Source organism: Podarcis raffonei, chromosome 17 (genome assembly GCF_027172205.1).
Source record: "Podarcis raffonei isolate rPodRaf1 chromosome 17, rPodRaf1.pri, whole genome shotgun sequence".
NCBI classification, from domain to species: domain Eukaryota; kingdom Metazoa; phylum Chordata; class Lepidosauria; order Squamata; family Lacertidae; genus Podarcis; species Podarcis raffonei.
Genome location: NC_070618.1, coordinates 41462061 through 41483415, shown reverse-complemented (window position 1 = coordinate 41483415; position 21355 = coordinate 41462061). Strand labels below are relative to the sequence as shown.

Sequence of the window (21355 nt, the reverse complement as noted above, 5' to 3'; positions counted from 1 at the left end):
GTACCTCTGGTTACGTACTTAATTTGTTCCGGAGGTCCATTATTAACCTGAAACTGTTCTTAACCTGAAGCACAACTTTAGCTAATGGGGCCTCCTGCTGCCGAGGTACCACTGTATTATTTTACTTAAGAGACAAACAGTAAAGTCAGTAAAAATAATAAAATGACAATGACAAGCAATTAGCTAAAAGCAATTAACTAAAAAACAACAAAACCCGAGCAAGAGTTCAAAGCAACACGAACTCCCAGTCGCCCAACACCCGGAGCCCGCGCGAGCTCTGCCGCGCGAAGCAGAAGCTGAGGCTTCCGCGAGAAGGCGGGGTGCGGGCGGGGGCGGCCCTGGCCGGGATGAGCCTTCGGGAGCAGCAGCGGCAGCAGCAGCAGCAGCCCAGCCCGAGCTCTGCAGGCGGCTGGGAGCAAAGCAGCAGCGCAGCAGCAGCAGCAAAGACCCCCATCCCGCCCCCCCCGCTTCCTTTTGCCTGTGATTAAAAATAGGTTGGGACGAAAGCCCCGAAGACGCCGCGCAGGCCTTTTTCTCCCGAAGCAGCCCCGCGCAAGGGCCTTTCTATTGGGCAGCGCCACACCTGCCGCCCGCTGAGCAGAAAGCTCTCTGGGCGGCCGAGAATCAGTCCGCGAAAGCCGCGCCTGACTTCGGGCGGGGAGGTCGGCCGTCAGAAGCGCGCCAGGCCGGGCGGAGGGCGCCCCGGGCTCCAAGGTGAGGCAGGCGCCTCGGGCGGCCCATCGGGGCCCCCGGGAAGGCCTGGCCGCTCTGCCCGCTGCCGCCTCCACCGCGGCCTCCTGCGCTTAGGCCAAGGCTGACCCCCCCCGGGCCCTTCCATGCTTCGCGTTGCCCCTTCCTTCGTTCGCCCCTTTCCTCCGAGCCATTTTGTGCTTCGCCTCAGGGGCCCAAACATCTTCGCCCATCCCATCTGTGGGGATTCTCGGTGCCTTGGAGTCGGTCCGCTTCTCCGAAGGACAAGCCGTGTGGCCGGAGTCGCCCTGGCCGCGGTCCCAGCTTTGCTCCCGGAGGGGACATGGCGCCCGGGGGCTCCAGGGCCAGGCGGCCGGCACCGCCTTCGGAACTTGGGCTTGACCTTGGGCTTCCCTCTCATGTCTTTGGGGATTGTGAGCGCGAGGGCAGAAGCACCTTAGAACTGATTTTAGTAAGCTGCTCCGGAAGCCTTTTGGCATTTATATAAATGCGATAAGTAAATAAATACATAAATACCAAGGTACCCAATCTTTGCAGTCTCAAAATGAAAGAAAGAAAGAGGGAGAGAGAACAGCAGAGTTCTCCTGGTCATTGATGGTCTTATGCCATGGTGGGACTTTGTCAACCTAACCAGAATGCTAATCAAGTCTTTGCACTTTATAATCAGTGGCCTTAAAATGTGTCTGTGCTGCTGTTTCAGTTTCATTAACTTACCAATGGCTTTAAAAGGGAATTGGAAAAATTCACGGAGGAGAGGCTGTCCATGGCTATTCATTCTGATGGCTAGATGCCGCCTTCCAGGTAAGAGGCAGCAAATGCCTTGGAAGAACAGGGTAACAAGAGGAGCTGGAGAGCTCGGTGGCTTTTGTGCCTTCCTTGTGGGCTTCCTAGGCGTCTGGTGGGCCTCGGGGGGAATCAAGACACTGGATGAGATGGGACTTTGGTCTGATCCAGCAGGTCTCGTCTTACCACCTTAAAGATAAAGGTACCCTTGACCATTAGGTCCCGTCGTGGACGACTCTGGGGTTGCGGCGCTCATCTCGCTTTAGTGGCCGAGGGAGCCGGCGTACAGCTTCCGGGTCATGTGGCCAGCATGACTAAGCCGCTTCTGGCAAACCAGAGCAGCGCACAGAAACGCCATTTACCTTCCCGCCGGAGCGGTACCTACCGGTATTTATCTACTTGCACTTGGACGTGCTTTTGAACTGCTAGGTTGTCAGGAGCAGGGACCGAGCAACGGGAGCTCACCTTGTCGCGGGGATTCAAACTGCCGACCTTCTGATCGGCAAGCCCAAGGCTCTGGTCGGCAAGCCCAAGGCTCTGTGGTTTAACCCACAGCACCACCCGTGTCCCTCTTACGACCTTATTAGCGCTTAATTAGCCACTTTCCATAATCTCTGGGGAGGGGAGTGGGTCTTCAATTACTGCTTGCTTTCCATTCTATGGAATGCAATAGCATTATTTCTCTCTCTATAAAGGGGGAAAGTATGCTAGAAACTGCATGTGCACAAACTGGAGTCTGGTCTAGCACGGTTCTCCAGTATGGTCTTCTATTTTTTTGATTGTCAGAAAATGGTGAAGGGTTGCGGTCTGTATGCACTGATACTGTAGAGCTATTCTAGTACTTAAGTTGAAACCCACTGAGGTAAAGGATGCCCCCCCTTATATAATCTCAAGGTCCAGTCATTTCCTCTGAACTACTAGTCACAATTATAACTAAAGACACAATGTGCAGTCGTGTGTGTGGCTTTGCTACCTTGCTTCTGTCATCTAAAGACATAGCTCTTTAGAGGCATCTTCCTGCTATATGACCCAGTGAGCAAAAAGTAGCACACACACAATATATATATGTTTGTGTGTGTGCCACCAACTTTTTTGGATCAGGGATATGGAATAACACAACATTACACAGCTTTTCCTTGTACTTCCAATTTACAAAAAACTTAGCCTACTGAATTTCTGCTCACTATATAGCTCTTAAGGATTCAGGAACCCATTTTCCCCACACTATGCAACAGCTTTCTGTACTCAGAAATCACAGCATTGCTGGTGCCACAGATGTTTGGGCAGCAAGTGTGCATTTATGTTCAACAGCATTTCACCATATATTACCGAAATTTTTGAGATCTCAATGATGGTCCATACACTCCCAGCAGGAAAAGCACAAAGGAAAACTATAACTTTATTTAATATTTAACAGTTTTGTGCAGGTAATGTAATGTGGGGAAAGGTGTACATGCTTTTACCTTATATTTTAAAAGGAAGGTGAAAAGGCCTAGCTCTATGCACAAATGGCCCTCCAAGTGTACGTGTCACTTCATCCTGGAGAAGAGAGACTAGTGGGGTGCCACAGGGTTCTGTCTTGGGCCCGGTCTTATTCAACATCTTTATCAACGACTTGGATGATGGACTCGAGGGCATCCTGATCAAATTTGCAGATGACACCAAACTGGGAGGGGTGGCTAACACCCCAGAGGACAGGATCACACTTCAAAACGACCTTGACAGATTAGAGAACTGGGCCAAAACAAACAAGATGAATTTTAACAGGGAGAAATGTAAAGTATTGCACTTGGGCAAAAAAAATGAGAGGCACAAATACAAGATGGGTGACACCTGGCTTGAGAGCAGTACATGTGAAAAGGATCTAGGAGTCTTGGTGGACCACAAACTTGACATGAGCCAACAGTGTGATGCGGCAGCTAAAAAAGCCAATGCAATTCTGGGCTGCATCAATAGGAGTATAGCATCTAGATCAAGGGAAGTAATAGTACCACTGTATTCTGCTCTGGTCAGACCTCACCTGGAGTACTGTGTCCAGTTCTGGGCACCACAGTTCAAGAAGGACACTGACAAACTGGAACGTGTCCAGAGGAGGGCAACCAAAATGGTCAAAGGCCTGGAAACGATGCCTTATGAGGAATGGCTAAGGGAGCTGGGCATGTTTAGCCTGGAGAAGAGGAGGTTAAGGGGTGATATGATAGCCATGTTCAAATATATAAAAGGATGTCACATAGAGGAGGGAGAAAGGCTGTTTTCTGCTGCTCCAGAGAAGCGGACACGGAGCAATGGATCCAAACTACAAGAAAGAAGATTTCACCTAAACATTAGGAAGAACTTCCTGACAGTAAGAGCTGTTTGACAGTGGAATTTGCTGCCAAGGAGTGTGGTGGAGTCTCCTTCTTTGGAGGTCTTTAAGCAGAGGCTTGACAACCATATGTCAGGAGTGCTCTGATGGTGTTTCCTGCTGGGCAGGGGGTTGGACTCGATGGCCCTTGTGGTCTCTTCCAACTCTATGATTCTATGATTCTATGTGTATGTCCTTGAGGTGGTTGTTTTTTAAGTGACCTTTCAAACACCATCTGCTTCCTGCACTGTTACAGTTAAGAGCAGAGCTGTGTGGTAAAGAGAAGACACAGTATGGATTACTCAAGAACTTAGCACTTTTCTTCTGCATTTCCCGTAACGCACAGTGATGTGCAAAGCACAGAAAGGTGTTACAAACGGGAGATACAGCCTTGTATCTTGTTTAATTGATTTTATCTGTAAGCTTCCTTGAGTCCCATCCGCAAGATGAATCAAGGGGAGCGTGAGCGGTGCAGTTGCACCAGTCACAGAGTTTCTGGGGCGCCACAATTATAACATCCAGCAGAAGGCGAGAGGGTGCCAAATGGCAGCATCACACAAATTGCAGTGCCACTGAAATTTGAGATGCCAAGGCCTGCCACTGGCATCAGGGAAAAAGGTGGAATATAAATAAATATATGATGATGATAATAATGATAATTGTATTCTCAAAAGTGTGACACACACACACACCTCTAAGCAGCAATTGCATTTGTGAAAAATCCCAGTTCGAGCAATGCCATGCAGATAGCAGGGCCTTCAGTGAGAATTGCACCAAGGTCTCCCAGCTGACACAGAACATATTTATATAGCCCTTCTAGTTCAAAGCCTGAGAATACTTGATGCCAAGTTGTAGTTCTGGCAGCTCAAGGGCAGCAGCTATACTGAAACAAGCCAGTTCCTGTGACTCCTGAGTCCTGACATTGTGCTCATGTGTGCATGCTGCTGAGCACTCTCATGTGTACAACCCAGTCTTCAGCAGCCAGTTTTGAGGAGGCAAGGGTTATTTTGATTATCATTCCATATTTCCCCGCAAAGTTAAGGCAGGAAACTCTCCCTCCCCTGTTCTCTCCCTGGGGGGGGGCACTTTTGGGGTTCCTGGGTGTCTGCATGTAGTGTACACACTTTATAAATGAGCAATGCAAGAGCTTGGGCTGCCCTGGCACAGGTGAAGTAATAGAAAAAAAGGAGATACATCAGAGCATATGCAGAGGGCAGCCACTGATGCTTTCTGAGATCAGGAGAAAACAAGTTTTTCTCAGAGGCAAAAAGAGTCCTGGGCTTGACCCCAGGTGCATAACTCCCATTAAAAAAATTAACAACTGGAAATTAAGACTACCAGAATCCTCCATTCACTGCCTTTATTCTTCAAAAGCATTATTTCATTTACAGATTGTAGGGATTTTCCATATATACAGTCATGGGCCCATGATTTAAGAATAGGAAGAAATGGATCACAGTCCCCACTCCAAGACAGCCTCTAAGAGATATATATAGATACACACACAATATCACGTGTAGATCAAGTTCAGCTGTCACACAGTTGGAAGGACCCCAAGGGTCATCTAGTCCAACCCCCCACAATGCAAGAATCACAGCCAAAGCATCTATGACATCTGCTCCGAAGTAAGTCACACTAAGTTCTGTGCAGCCTACTGAGTTACTAAGGGCTTCTGCCCTTGCTCTCTCTGCTTGCTAACCTCACCTGCTGGCCACACATTGTCCTCCTTTTACATCTCAGCCAGCGTGGATCTCAACATAGCGTGGATTGCAGGCACCTGGGGTGGGGCAAGTGTTACACCCTCCTGATGGACTGGGCAGCTGGGTTGGGGGTGCATGCCGGGGGGGTGCATGCAGCAGAACGCGCACAGAGGGTGAACGCAGCCCCTCTGCAACAGGCTCCTTGCCCACTGCCTCCACCCACCTGGCCATTAGACCAACCTGCCTGCTGCCGCACCTCAGCAGCTAGAGCTCCATGCCTGTAATGGGAGCATCAGATGTGCCCGGGGCCATGGACCCCCTGCCCCCCCACTACACCTCTGATCTCAGCCACCCCCTCACTTTTCCCCTCCCATAAATACGACTGCAGAAAAAAATAAATTCAGAGGAAAAGATTCTTTTGAACTACATACCAATTAAATGGAATTGGACAGTTGGACAACATAAATGAATTCTTTGTGCCTTGTGACCAAAAAACTGGTACTGATGCACTGGAAAGATAAGTGTACAGTGGTACCTCAGGTTAAGTACTTAATTCGTTCCAGAGGTCCGTACTTAACCTGAAACTGTTCCTAACCTGAAGCACCACTTTAGCTAATGGGGCCTCCTGCTGCCGCCGCACCGCCAGAGCACAATTTCTGTTCTCATCCTGAAGCAAAGTTCTTAACCTGAAGCACTATCTCTGGGTTAGTGGAGTCTGTAACCTGAAGCGTATGCAACCTGAAGCGTATGTAACCTGAGGTACCACTGTATACATAAAAGAACACTATAAACATCTAAATTCTTTGGCAGGTCATGATTGACCCCTGAAAGACAATAGAAAACTTTACAAAACCAAGACAATTGAGACAATTTATGAGAGATAATGGAAAGTGTGTAATTGTAATCGTTCACTTTTATAAAAGTGAACAGTATACTTTTTGTTTTATTTTGTTCAATTAAACTGCTCTTAAACAACAGCAACCACCCATCCCCTCCCAGTTTGCCCCAAGCCCCTCTGCTCACAGCCCCAATGGAGTGGGGGAGGTGTTTCACAGAGCAGTTTGTCAAACCACCCTTTGAAGCACCTTCTGTCCCCTCTGTTAAACAGCTTGTCAGGGCAGCCTGCTACCCTGTTGTCTTCTGGAGTTGGCATGGCCACCAAAGGCAGCCAAACAAACTGCAGCATGACGACAACCTTACATTTCTATGTATATAGGAAAATATTCAATCAAGTTGTACTAAGAGTTGACACACTGGAATTAATGGACCTAACTTAATTTTAGTGGGTCTATTCAAACCCATTGAACTTAACATAGAAAGTAGGTCTGAATAAACATATCTTGGATTGGATTGCACTTCAATGGTGCAAACAGATGTTAATATAAAAAGAGCTCAGAGAGTATCTCTCGGTCACAAGATAAGCCTAGCTCCCTCCCAGATTCCATATGAAACATGCACCAGATCAAATGCCAGTTTGGTCAACGGAGGTGCTTCAGCCACCTCTTCATACTTGATCTCTTTAACCTTTTTGTTTTTTTAATAGCACCACACAACCTTTTATTATACCTTTGATAATCATTAAAAAGGAAAACACTAAACGTTTTTTAAAAGTACAAAACTGCTCTGTAGATTAGGGAATGAGTTTTTGTGGGTAGATGAGAAGCTCCCACTTGAAAATCTTTGGTTTTGGGGAGCAGGGTTAGTTGAGGTCAATTGTGAGAGGAAATGCTATGTTTAGATTTAAACAAAATGAAAGAGATGAAACCAGAGCAGCCTCTTGCTCTAAATACGGTATGTTGCATCTTGAGGCGTCTGTGAACTGTTCCCTTCTTGCCTTCAAGAGGTTAATATGGTGGAGTGAAACAGAGCCCAGCTGTTTAGGAGACCAGATGGAAACAAGAGCAGAATATTGACTCACTTGTAGTGTAAAAATTATTATAGATGATATTATTTGATATAAAAACTGGAGTATGGATGAATATGCAGTTGTAGATGTTTAAAATGAGACGCCATGGAGGGGATGGGAGGAAGTCTCAAGATTTGGAGAATATCTTTATATAGATTTGTTTTTACAGTTTGTGTTCATTTATATTTTGTATTTGTAAAACCAATACCAATTATGTCAAAAAAAGAGAAAAAGAAATAGAGCTCAGCTGAACTCAAGCAGTTTTTCATTCAATCTGTTGTGGAAAGTTGTGCAAGGAGGTGTATCCTGCTTGTGAACTGCTTCAGTTGGGCACTCATGGCTCTTTCATAAAAAAGCTAGTATCCCTCCATAAAGGAGTCCAAATCTTCCCAGACTGTGTTGGCTGATCATACTAATAGAGTGTGTGATGACATACACCTACTCCTTTACCATTGACACATAGCTAATTTCTTCAGCTAATGCTTTTGTTTTCAGCAAAGCAAAGTGACTTCAGACCCTGGCATCTGGTGACTTTATAGTGCAGGGATGGGGAACCTGATGACCCTCAGAGGTTACTGGGCTCCAGCTCCTATCATCCCAGACTATGGCCCATGCTAGGTGAGATCTGATGGGAATTGGAGTCCAACAACATTTAGAGGGATATAGGTTCCATCAAGGCTACCATGGGGTGGGGAAATGCTGCTGGACCAAGTCCCCACACAGCCCCCCCCAAAAAAATTGGGTTTGCCACTCCTGCTATACACACTTACCTAGGAGTAAGGCCCATTGAACTGAACAAATCTTTCTCTGAGTAGGCATTTATGGAATTGCTGTGTAAATATGGTGGGCCTGCTGGTCTATATACCTTCTATGGCTGCAATCCAGAGCAGGTCTGGCAGCACAAGCAACCTAAGCAGTTGCTTTGGACCACAACACGTTAAGAGTCACCACTGAATTTGTGTGTGATCTGAAAGGTATGTCCCAGAAGCCTTTGCAATAGTTCATTGGATGGGTGTCATGTACTAAGCCTGTATCCTAGAACAATAGGCAATTAGGATCCTAGAATGCAACAACTGATTGGCCTGCAGGAAAAGACCAATTGGGCTCCAGGAGGGAAGCAGAATCAGCCAATCAGATGGGACTCATTGTGTAAATAATGTATATAAAAGCCTGAGGTTTGGAGGGCAATTCAATCAGTTTTACAAGCTGCATTAAAGAGCATGAAATCACTACAGGACTCTTAAGTATATTTCACTGGCGACAAGGGTGGGATCCTGCCGAGCTGTCTGCTGCGCACTGCACACAGCTGCCACAGGCAACACAGCACCGCACTGCGCATCCAGGCTACAGCTCCAGGACCCAAGGACCCAGAACGGCAACAGACAACAGCTTCATGCCGTTCAGCCCAGCCTCAGGAGACTGGGAAGGCTATGCCACCCACTTCCAGTTACTCCTGGAGGCAAAGGATGTCACTGATGCAGGCAAGAAGAGGGCGACCTTCTTCAGCGTCTGTGGAGAAGAAATGTTCGAGATCGCCCGAGCCCTCCTCACTCCCGCAAATATAGCAATCTTTCCCTACGACACTTAGATCATGCATAGCTTTGGGTGATCTATTGCTCAGCCCAACCACTTGGGGTGGGGGGATTCTCTGGAACTGGCCCTGCTGAAATCATATGCATACTTCCCTGGGAGTAACTGGTCACATGTCTCTGGGAACCAAGGAGGACTTACCTCCCCAGGAACATGCACGGAGAATTGCGTTTCTGAATTGTGTTTCCCACTACAGTCCTGGCTCACACTCTGAGCTACAGCTGCCCCTGGGACAATAATGCCAGAAACCTTGGGCACAGGATAATATTCCCTAGACGGGGGTGGGGACAGTGCAGACTTTTGCCAGTGATGACGATGATGCCATTCAGGCTGTCCCTGCCAGTTGTCCAGAGAAGCTCACACACCCTGATTGCTGTGTGCAGAAAAGCTACCTTCCCTTTCCCAAGAGAGGGCAAAGAGCCAGACAGGTCTGGGCCCATCCCACCAGCCACATTGGGGAGGCGTGGCTGCAAGAACCTGAACTTCCTCTTAGCATTTCATAGCCTTCAGTTCCCACCCTGCCTTGTCCCTCTTCTGACAGGGATGAGCCGCTGTGCAGAGAGCCTGAAGGGCTTCCTAGCCCGGGTCGAGGCCCAAGCAGGGCAAGAGAAGGGGCAGCTGGCTGAGGAGTTCCAGGTGAGTCTTGTTTACCTGGGCGGGGAGAGGGTCAGGACAGCAATAGACCTCACCCTGCCCTGTGTTAGGACTGGCTGACAGCACCTCTTCCCCACCCCACTGTTCACTGCAACCAGGGATTTTCCTCACATACTCTGAGGTTTTTCCTTTTCCTGGTGGGCCTCCCATACCTTTACTGGCCTGGTGACAGGCATAAATTCAACCGGTACAGTTTTTTTTCTACCTGTGCATCTCCATTCCAATAAAAGCTACAGAAGTTGAATTTCTGTCTAATTTTCTAGGAGTGGCAAGTTGACTTGCCTAGTGATTACTTTCACAGAACCAGCACGTTTAAAAATGACATTTCAGTCCTGCTTTGACCCATGATTTGCCACATGACACAATCCAGCTGATGAGTGCTGGAGGGAAGCCTAACTGCACCTCCCAACTGCATTCCAGGCATGTTGCCTGCTATCCAGGGGAAGATAATCCCTCTGATGCTCAGAGGGCTCCCAGATCTATGAGGAGAAAAGGAAGGAGTGCAAGAAGATGAGTATTTCATGCTTGCTAAAAAGCCATAACCTTACAGCAACTACAATGGGCTGCCTCGTATCTCCCTTCTAGTTCTAGACACTAGTGTCCAAGCTAGGACTAGAACAAGGCGCAAGAATGACAGTAGCAGAGAGAAGTTGACAAGGGTCTTCTTGGGATTAGAGTCCAAAATGGGTGTCCCATCTGTCCATAGTACAGGCCAGCCTTGCATATTTCACCCTTGATTTGTTCCAGCAGAATAAGAATACAAGAATTTTATTTCCTGATAAATTTCATTTTATACAACTCTTGGAAAAGAATCTTTCTAGGCTGCTCTATCTATTTGTACTGGTGTAAAAAGCTTGCATGCAGGTATACACTTACAGGATGCTATATAAGCAACTAAGCAGGCACAGCTGCCTTTTGCGTACTCTTTTCAGGCAAAGATCTGTGCTTTAATACTCGGTGCCCAAGTAGTTTTTCTTTTTTGTTTTGCACCGAGCTTTCCTGTGAAAAGCAGCTCTTTGAAGCTGAATTGGAGCAAACATCAATTCTAGTTTTCTGTGGACTGACATTTGCTCTGGTTGAACTTGAAGAGGCAGGTTTTCATGGGGAAAGCTCTGGATCAAAAAAAGGAGGTGGTGCTCAGACACTGTTCTTTAAATCGTGGGCTGTACCTAGAAAGATCAGTACAAAGGTAAGTGTGGATAAGCCCTAAAGCTGTGAACCAAGAAGCTTCGAGTCCAAATCTCACCACTGCCATGAACTTGGAAAGTGGCCTTATGCAAGTCATTCTCAGCCTCAGTCCCTCGTCTGCAGTATGAGACTAATAATAAAAACAGTGACTGGCTTTACAGCTTTGTTGTGCAGATTTACAGGGATAATGCCATGACGTGCTTTGAACACTCAGAAAACACTGCAGAGGTGCAAGTTGTGGTGGTTTATACCATACCAAATCTGGATTGACTGCCATATGTTCCTTCAGAAGAACTTGGGAGTTGTCTTCTTAAGTACAGTAGTATTTTTAGATGATCACTTTTAATGTACATTGTGGTTTTTAAAGGTGTTTTACTGGTTTCCATTGGTATGGATTTATCTTCCGTAAGTCACTTTTGAGACTGTTCCAGTGTAAAGCAACTCATAAAGGTAATAATAAATAAATAATAGTTTGGCAAGTGTGCATTGTTGTTGTTGCTGGCATCCATCTGTCTTGGGAGACAATGGAGGAGTGCACCTTTTGGGGTGAAGTCAAACCGTTGGAGTTACAGCACCTGCTGTGGCTGCAGAGGCTGATATGGGACAGACATGTTTTGTTGCAGCTGGGGCAGATGAAGGTGCCTAGTTTCACTGTTACAGATGCGCCATGGCGTTTCTTTTCTCTGCGTTCCTCCCAGTGGTCATTCCTCCTCTGTTCATTACTGTGGATGCACGACTTGTCTTTTTTTTTTTTAAAGATATTTATTGAGTTTTTCCACCTTTATACATTAAAAAATCAAAAAGAAAAAACAAAAAAGTTAAAAACACATAAAGTTTACAATCCTTATTTTCAATAACATATTTCCCTGACTTCCCCACACCTCCCCTTCTTATATTCCAATTCAAATTGTTAATTCAACAAGTTCTTGTCCCCAATTTTTGACCTTTTTATATTTAATTCATTTAAAAAAAAAACACCAATTTTAACTTATAAACATCAGTATTTAAACATCAGTGCTCTTTCTTAAAACTTTTTTCTAAAGTCGACCCAAATTCCCTTCCACGAGTTCCCCAATTTTCATACTAATAACAAAATAAAAAAAACAGATTATTATTCTGCACCCTTTGGATTCCCAACCCCCCCCCCTTTCCCAGTTTCAATCCCCAACAAATGTCCATCAGTCTTAGTCTACTATCAGCCTGGAGACCTCACGTCCGAGGCTCTTAATTCTCTCTCAATTCCTCTCTGCCGGTTTTTTTGGTAGTCCTTAATATTAAACACCAGATCTCGGAGAAGCTCTGTCCCGATAGGGTCCATATTTCTTCCAGCCAGACCTCCATACTTAAAAGTGGAGCCTGAATCTTGTTTCTTACTCCTTTTAAGTCCAAATGTCCCAAAAGCTCCAACTTTCACTTTAATCAAATTTGTAATCCATAGGTCTTCAGATCTCCACATAAGGAGATCTCTCCATTCTTCAATCTTCAATTCAAAACAGATTTTCATCATCCAGTACTTATTTTCCTTTGTAGCCATCATGTCAGGCCTCTGGCTCTCCTTCGTCATCTGCAACATTACATCTCCTCCTTCCTTTTCCTCAGAAACAACATATATCTCTTTCTCCACACTCTCAAATCTTTCAAGTTTCTCTTCTTATCCAGCTGCATGGACTTCATGAGTCAAGTCCTTATCAAATTCAATGGATTTGTTTACTGTTAAGTCCAGAGTTGCAACATTTGTAGCCAAAACATCAATTTGGCCTTGTAACTTTCCCAAGAGAAGAAACACTCTGTCCAATTTAGCTTGAATTTTTCCTCCTTCAGCCATTCTTGTAATGTCCCAAAATCCCCTCTAGAGGGATTTTGGTTACTTTATCTTCCTTCCAGTTCAAATCCAAAAATCAAGTTAGTTTGTATCAGTTCTTCCTTGTTTTCAACAAAATATAACCAAATTGTAGCAAATATATCCAGCAGAGATAGCAGAAACAAAGTTCTCTTTTTCCTTCTTGACAGCTAATTTGACAGCTGTCAAACTCTTCTATATCTCCTCAACAGGCTCTCTCGCGGATCACTCCCGGGTCCGGGGGGGTGGCACTTCAGCTCTCAAAATTAGCTCTTATCCTCCAGTGAAATTACTTATACTGCCAAATCGTGAAATTAATGTCTTTTACCCAATAAAGAAGAAGAAATTCTCTCGACCTTAGTTAGATTATTTATAAGACGGGGAGACGGACTTCCTGTTTGCGCCTTCCCCGATCGTGCCTAATTCAAAAAAAATTTTTCTTTACAAATCCAATTTCCGTATTACTCACAGGTTGTTGCTTTTAGAGTCCAATTGTTCACAAGAAGAAGTCAGCGCTCTCCGACCATGGCATGTGGCTTCACTCCGCAGGAGAAGCAGTCGACTCTCAGCACCGCGCCGCTCACCCCGTCCCCCATTCCGAAGCCTTTAAAAAGGCTCCTTTGTGGGTCGGGGGGGGCGCAAATGGTGCCCGCCGAGTCACCAAGTTCACAGGCTTCAGCGCCTGTGGAGTGGATGCACAACTTGTCTGTCTCCAGGCACTGCAGTCGTCTGCAAGGGATTCCCACAAAGTGGGGTTGATTTTCCAAGCCTTCACGTCATGTTTGAGACATTTTTGCAGCTTTGCAGAGTTGGTCCGCCAACAGGCCTGGTGCCTGAAGCTATACTAGAAGCCACTGGCCTTCTCATCTGACAACACTTCCCAGAGCCGCTCTGTTGGGTGCAGGGCCAGCCCACCCATGAGAGGCAGCTGCCTCAGGCAGCCGGGTCCCCAGGGGCAGCAGATCTTGATATTGATTTTTGTTCAGGACTGGCTCACCCATGAGGCCATGTGAGGTGAGTGCCTCAGGTGGCAGGGTCCACTGGGACAGCAGATGCCAATGTTGATATTTCTGCTCTCCTTGTTGCTGAGGTAAATCTCTCCTCCCCCCTTCTTTCTGGCAGGGAGGGGGGCATCATTTTGGGATCTGCCTCAGCTGCCAAAATGTATTGGGCTGGCCTTGGTTGGGAGCCCTGACAATTAAATAGCTCTGAAACTTATTTAGCTCTGTAGTGTAGACGTGTTTATTTGGTAGAGGGTGTGAGAAGCTAGAGTGTCTACATGTGTTCCCAGATCCGAGCTAGCAAGCAGATTGAAAAGAAGAGTTATTAATACATAGCTGTGGACTCCATGTTCCATTACACGCTAGCATGATGAAGAAATGTAGGGCACGATGGGCAGGGCACGATGCAGCTGGACTCACCAGCAGCAGGAAAGAGATTTCACACTTCTCCCAGTGGCATCCTAAGTGTATCCTTCTCCTCTCTATCCATATAACTGATGTAGAAAAAACCTGCTCCTTTTCCCTTGTGGGGTATCCAAGAGCCAGTATAGAGCCCTTAAGTGGGTTCTCTATCGGTAGGAGAAAATAACAGAGGCCAACCAGAGAATATTGAGAAGCAAAAGAGCTAGTAAGCATGACCTTTATTAAACTGTTGCAACAGGGTCCTCGCTCACTACATGCAGGAGGGAGGAGGAACCCAGAACAATGGTGTGCAAGCCCTTATATAGACTTTTGAAATTGCCCACCCTGTAGCTCAAGACCACCCCCAAAAGCATCATACATACATCACAGAAGGAGGCAGTCTACAGCAGAAATCCTGTCTGCTAGGATACCTGACAAAGGTCACTGATTGCTTTACTTGAGCAGCCCATCCATTCTTTTGTGATGGTAAAGGTAAAGGGACCCCTGACCGTTAAGTACAGTGGTACCTCGGGTTACATATGCTTCAGGTTACATACGCTTCAGGTTACAGACTCTGCTAACCCAGAAATAGTACCTCGGGTTAAGAACTTTGCTTCAGAATGAGAACAGAAATTGTGCTCCGGTGGCGCGGCGGCAGTGGGAGGCCCCATTAGCTAAAGTGGTGCTTCAGGTTAAGAACAGTTTCAGGTTAAGAACGGACATCCGGAACAAATTAAGTACTTAATCTGAGGTACCAGTGTACAGTCACGGATAACTCTGGAGTTGCGGTGCTCATCTCACTTTATTGGCCGAGGGAGCCGACGTACAGCTTCTGGGTCATGTGGCCAGCATGACTAAGCTGCTTCTGGCGAACCAGAGCAGCGCACGGAAACACCGTTTACCTTCCTGCCGGAGCGGTACCTATTTATCTACTTGCACTTTGATGTGCTTTCGAACTGCTAGGTTGGCAGGAGCAGGGACCGAGCAACGGGAGCTCACCCTGTTGCAAGGATTCAAACCGCCGACCTTTCAATCGGCAAGCTTTAATTCCCAAATTGAGGTCACAGGCTCACCCTATTCATACACAAAGACTCCCTAATGACAGGTAAGCAAAAGACAATGGAGAGGCTTTCCTATTTCCTTCCTCCTTGCTGAGAAACATTTGAGGTCAATTTGGGAGAGTCAAAATGGTTTCAGGATTGCTCTCCTGTACTATTTCAGACATGTGATTTATATTTTTATGTATGTGTTTGCCTTGTAAATTTATGAACATTTAATTTATATATTTGAGACCTTAAATTCTTATAACATAAGAGAATGATTATGGCCATTAATTCCTATGGGGGAAAGAAACTCATCTCAATTTGGGAGCCTCCAGGTTTTCTTGTTTTTGCAGTTCTCCTCTCTAAATATTTGTTTGCAGTTCTGCAAAATTTGGGGTTCCCCTCAAATCTGTGGATACCTCCTGGTGCTGTTCTGGCAATGGGTTTGCTAATAGTATGAAGAATCAAGAACCATGCAAAATCAAGACTTGATTCTGTCCTGTAAAACTGGGCCTTAATTGTCCCCTGTTCCTGAGACTGCGAGTTCCCAGCTGACTCGGCCAACATGGCTTTTCCGTGCCCTGTCAGATGGCTGAGATGATGAGTCCTTCTAAGCTGCACATGCCCCCCAATCGGTTGCTGCATATCATGTGCCAGGATGCATTGGACGTGGTCACCTTGTGGATGAGTTGACTCTAGGAGGGCTCTGTGGGTGGCCTGTCTGATCTTGATTTGAACTGAGGCTTGCACAAGCTGCATTGAGCCTTTTCAAAACACATGCACCTGAATAGAGATCCACACATGTCAAGCACATCCAATGCACATTTAAAGTACATGGCTTCCTGGGAATATTCCTGGGAAATATAGTTTCCCCCTCCCATAACTAAAACCCTTAACAAACTACACTTCCCAAGATTCTTTGGGGAAAGTCATGCACTTTAAATGTGTTCTGAGGAAACTTTAAATGCAAGATGTGGATCTGTCTCAGTCACAAATCTTTTGCTATCACGCCATTTGGCTCTTAAGGTATTTTTGAGGGAGTGGCTTTCCTTGGTGTCATACGTCCCCTTGATTGATCCTGCACATTCAAGATCTTGGTCCAATAAGGCTTTGATCCTTACAAGGTTTTGTTGAGGCCAAGGACCCTCATTTCACTGCGCCCTGCAGCAGGTTACAAATATTGCATTTCCTTATGGTGGGACAGGTTTGTCCTGTGATCCTCCTTCTGCCCCCAGGTTCCAGCATTGGCTTTGCCCACAGACTGCATCCACGTTCCAGATATTTTAAGTTCAAGAAGCTTGCCAATTTGAATTGAAAGTGAAAATAGGAAACTTTCTCTAAATTTGTGTGTGCCTGCATTTCAACTTTACTTCCTAATTTATAGGCACGAGAACAAGGTATTGTCACAGACCTTGAAAATAGGAGGGAAGTGGAAACTAAGTCATTACCACTTTTGCATCCTTTTAGCTCCATGAACTCCAGATACAGTCATGCTTGATTTCCCACACAGACAGAATGTGAATCCAGGTGTCCTGATTCCTAAGCTAGCAAGGTCTAGAGCAGGTTTCAGTGTCACATGCCTGGCCATGTGAGGCTGCTAGCTCTCATTGTTGGTGTCATTCATGGTGACAGTTCTGAGATGTTGTATAACCCTCCTCGTTTCTTGAGCATTACATAAATAGTAACTATAATCTCTCTCATACCCTTGGAGACTGGCCTTCATTGTTCTGTGTTTGAGAAAGGTCAGCAGAGAGAGGTGCCAGGAACCCAACAAGTAAGAAAGTTTCTCTGGGGGTCTAAACAGCATATCTGGCATGCCAGGGTCACTGCAAATCAAACCTTTGTCCTCTTCCATGCAGTGAAACCTCTTGCACCAACTGTTGTGCAGTGACCATCCTCCACTGGGGCATAGAAACAAGCAAGACTTAGCATAAGACAAGGAGGCAATGCTTAAGTTCTGAAATGGGTCAGGTGACGATTCAAGCATGCCTAGGAGGGAAGCTGTACGGTTCACCTTGGAAATACCTGTCATCATGTTGTTGCTCCAACCTGTAAAACTGTGTTCTTTCAAGTAAACAGCTTGAGGTGGAAAAATGAGAAAACTCCAGATTCTGGCAGGCTCTGCCCAGGATCCACCAGGTTGTGCCCCTGGCTTCTCCTTTTCAAGTAGATCCACATCATACATTTAAAGTACACCCAGTTCCCCACATAGAACTACAGTTCCCATTACCCTTAACAAACTACAGTTCCCAAGATTCTACTCTGCCTTTCACCATCCAGGCTCAGACCCCTATTTAGTTCAGTGAGAGAGTTTCTGCTGTTATGGGATCATAGAGCTGGAAGGGACCCTGAGGAATCTGCAATGCAGGAATCTTGACTGAAGCATCCATGACAGATGACCATCCAAACTCTGCTTTAAAACCTCCAAGGATGGAGAGTCCACAATATTGTCTGGGTAAAGTCAGGACATTTGAGCCAGATATGGAAGGTTACAAGGGATACGGGTGGCGCTGTGGGTTAAACCACAGAGCCTAGGGCTTGCCGATCAGAAGGTCGGCAGTTCGACTCCCTGCGACGGGGTGAGCTCCCGTTGCTCGGTCCCTGCTCCTGCCAACCTAGCAGTTTGAAAGCACGTCCAAGTGCAAGTAGATAAATAGGTACCGCTCCGGCGGGAAGGTAAACGGCATTTCCGTGCACTGCTCAGGTTCGCCAGAAGCGGCTTAGTCATGCTGGCCACATGACCCAGAAGCTCCCTCGGCCAATAAAGCGAGATGAGCGCCACAACCCTAGAGTCGTTTGCGACTGGACCTAATGATCAGGGGGCCCTTTACCTTTACGGAAGGGTACGGGAAGCCTGTGAAGGGCTTGAGGAGAGGCATCGAGAAGCTGCCTTATACCAAACCGGACCCATACTGTCCACACTGACTGGCAGTGGCTCTGTAGGGTTTCTCTTAGGTCAGTTATGATCTGCCTCGCCCTGCCTGGCGATGCTGAGACTGAACCTTGGACCTTTGCAGGCAAAGCAGGTGGTCTACCACTGAGTGACAGCCCTTCCCCATTATGGTTTGGATGGCAGGAAAGGCAACAGCCACAGATGGTGGCAAACTCGTACTGTGAACAAAACTGTAGTTTACAATTTCTCAGCAAGCAGAAATGATGTTGTACAATAAGATGAACTTGTTGATGCTGCCCAGACATAGGAATCGCTGCCTGATGCACAGGGGATGGGGAACAGCCCTAGGTGAATAAATAAGGAAAGGAACTGAATTCATGGGCTGTTTACATGACCTGCCACTTCTCAGCTGCAGTTGGGGAAAGGGAGGACAGTGAAGTTTCGACATCCCTCACTGGCAGAATACAGCAGAAGCCAGACACACACTCAGCTTGACAGAAAAGTGAGACAGGTCCGGAGCAAATGATAAATATATGTGGGTTTTTTTTGGGGGGGGGAGAAGAGGGAAGGAAGCATGAGCATGCAAATAACGGTATGCTAAAAGGGTGCATGTTACAGGCACGCATACAAATCAGGACCCTGATTCAGCATTTCCTCCTCCAGTTCAAGTCTGGGTTCCCCTCACTTTCACAACCCATTGGACAAACATACTGGTTCATAAATCCAAAGCCCCTTCCCTGTGCTTCACGTAATCTGTCTGCTTTGGTTATGCTTAAATCACTTTGTGTGCACATTTATTGAAGTACTGACATATCTTTACCCTTTCGCACAAAAACACGTGCCAGGATATATATATATATATGTGTGTGTGTGTGTGTGTGTGTGTGTGTATAAAAAATATTTGGTTTAGGCTGTCCATACTGGTTCCTACCCCTCAGTGCTGTGCATAGCCAGTTTCTGCAGAGCACACTGAACAGGTTTCCTTTGAGCTTTTGCTAAAGGAGGAAATTGTACATCAGACATAAGCATGGCCAATGCACATCCACAGCATAAATGAGATAGATCAGGATGTACCCCACATCCATGCTTGTAAAATAAACACAGTTGTTCTCTGCTGAACTTTGAAAACTAAGGGCTGATTCACACTTGCCAGACAAACTTGTTATTTGGTGGGTGCACAACTTTGATGCAGGACTGCTGTGATATTAGAAGAGAGGTGTGTCCCACCTCTTTTTTACAGAATCCACAAGCCCCATTTCCCAAAGCCTCCTTGTTTCAATTTTCTTAATGGTATCTGCCACCCAGAGGCCATTAATCCTATTTTCACACTGCCTCAAGAACACTTCTCTGTGTTATATAACCCCTTGCCTGACTTGGTGCTGCCTTGGGTGAAGACCACAGGTAGATAAAGTCATCATCCAGTGTTCCAGTCAGTTCCTGGAAGGAAAGCCAGTGTCATCACACCAGGGAAACCTGCTCTGATGAGGCACAACATGGTCAGATTAACACTGCATGCTCCAGAAATATACTCAATGAGAGATTGTAAGATTTCATAAGTAGCACCACTCTGTTTACTGCCTCTAGTGCTGTCATTGACCATCTGCTGGGAGTCACTCACTTGCCAAAATGGCTTCCGAGCAGTTTATTCATTTACATTCCTTCTATAAGGGTTTCCCCCTTGCAGACTACTTTAATTGCAGAGGGGTCTTGGTAGACCACTTAATGATTTTCCTTGTTGTTGATGCAACTGTAATGCACTGGGATAGATACTGTGTATATATATATTAGTTGTATTGCATAGAATTCAAACTGTAATAACAAAATATAATATAAGAAGTGAGATAAGCAAATAAAATGCAATTAAAATCACTGTGAATATTTAATGCAATTGAGGTGCCTTTTCCCATCTCCAACCACAAATCCACAGATGTGCTACAGACCATGTGAAGCTTGTGGACCACAGTTTTGAAATCCCTGCTCCATACCATTTTATGTCATATAGACCTCAGAGTAAAAATATGCATCAGTAATAACAAAACCAATAAAATGTAAAATACAAACAATTCATATATATATATTTGAATCTTCCATTTCAGAGAACAAGATTAATGCTGGTTCTAATTAATGCTGGTTTTAATTTTATTGTTATATAATTTTATGTTTATAATTGATTAATGATTATTCATTTTGAAACTACATGTTGAAAGTTCCACATGAAGAGAGTTCTGCCTGGAAACTCAGTCCATAAATGCTTTAGATATACAGGAAACTCTCAGTTTACACAGGGTTACATTCCGAGGAACTGTGTTTTTACGTGTATATCGTGTGCATCAGGAACACCATTTAAAAAGCCTGCAAACACCCTCTAAACTTATGGAAACCTTTTAAAGGCAGCCCTTTGAAGTTTGAAAGGATTGATGTTAAGCCAGATGGGTGGGGTATTATTATTCTTATTAATAAAAAAACCCTTAAAAAGCACCCCAAAATCCACCAAATTCCACCACAATTGCCCCCTCCAAACCTCCTTGCTCAAATTCCAACTCTCCAAAGGCCCCAAAGGTTGGTACAAAGGCTCATGGGATTGCTAGATGCTATTTTTGTGCCATTGTTGCCATTTTTGCACCCTTTTAGGATCACTTTTTGCCCCCTTTCAGGTTTGTGGCAATGCACACATGTGTGGATGCCCATGCCCCAAACACGCATAAATGGGAAGTTGCCTGTATACATAAATAAAAAGGAAGGTGTGGCAGGGGCAGAGGGACCTTGGGGTTCCCAGACAGCCTGGCCAACTATCAGGGATGATGGGAGCTGCAGCTGAGCAACATCTGGCAGTCCACAGGTTTTCCCATTCCTGATCCATAGAATCATAGAATCATAGAGTTGGAAGAGACCAAAAGCTGCGGAAGAGGGTATTTTTCATTCTTATCCCCCAGAGCCTCCATTAGGCACCAGGAAACCTGCTAAGCTTGTTACATGTCCATTTTTCTTTTTTTATTACCTTGGAGACCTGTTGTCAGATGGAAAGGCAAGCGTGTAAAGATTTTAATAAATGAACGGATGCTCTTGTCTCTCGGCAGGAAATCAAAGCCCAGGCGGCAGCATTCCGGCAACAGCAGGGCATTTCAACAGAAGCTGGGGGCAACAAGGAGAATATCAAGAAGAACCGTTACAAAGACATCCTGCCATGTGAGTTGCCAATGAGGAAATACTACTACTGTGTGGTGGCTTTAATATTGGCATCTGTGGCATGGGGCCAGTTCTGCCCAACTTGGCACTCACTTCCTCTTCTATGGATCAGGC

At 45.8% G+C, this 21355-nt stretch overlaps 1 protein-coding gene across 4 annotated transcripts in view; it reads left to right on the top strand.

Annotated features, from left to right (window-relative positions):
* The window catches only part of PTPN18 (protein tyrosine phosphatase non-receptor type 18), a 91223-nt gene that overhangs the window by 21261 nt on the left and 48607 nt on the right, over positions 1 to 21355 (top strand). For 2 of the 4 annotated variants that reach the window (XM_053372078.1, XM_053372080.1), the window contains one exon: positions 21133 to 21241. In XM_053372078.1, the coding sequence (XP_053228053.1) occupies positions 21133 to 21241 (109 nt within the window). Of the gene's footprint in view, positions 1 to 7856; positions 9671 to 21132; positions 21242 to 21355 lie in introns of those variants that run through there. The other 2 variants (XM_053372076.1, XM_053372077.1) reach the window with 2 other exon arrangements.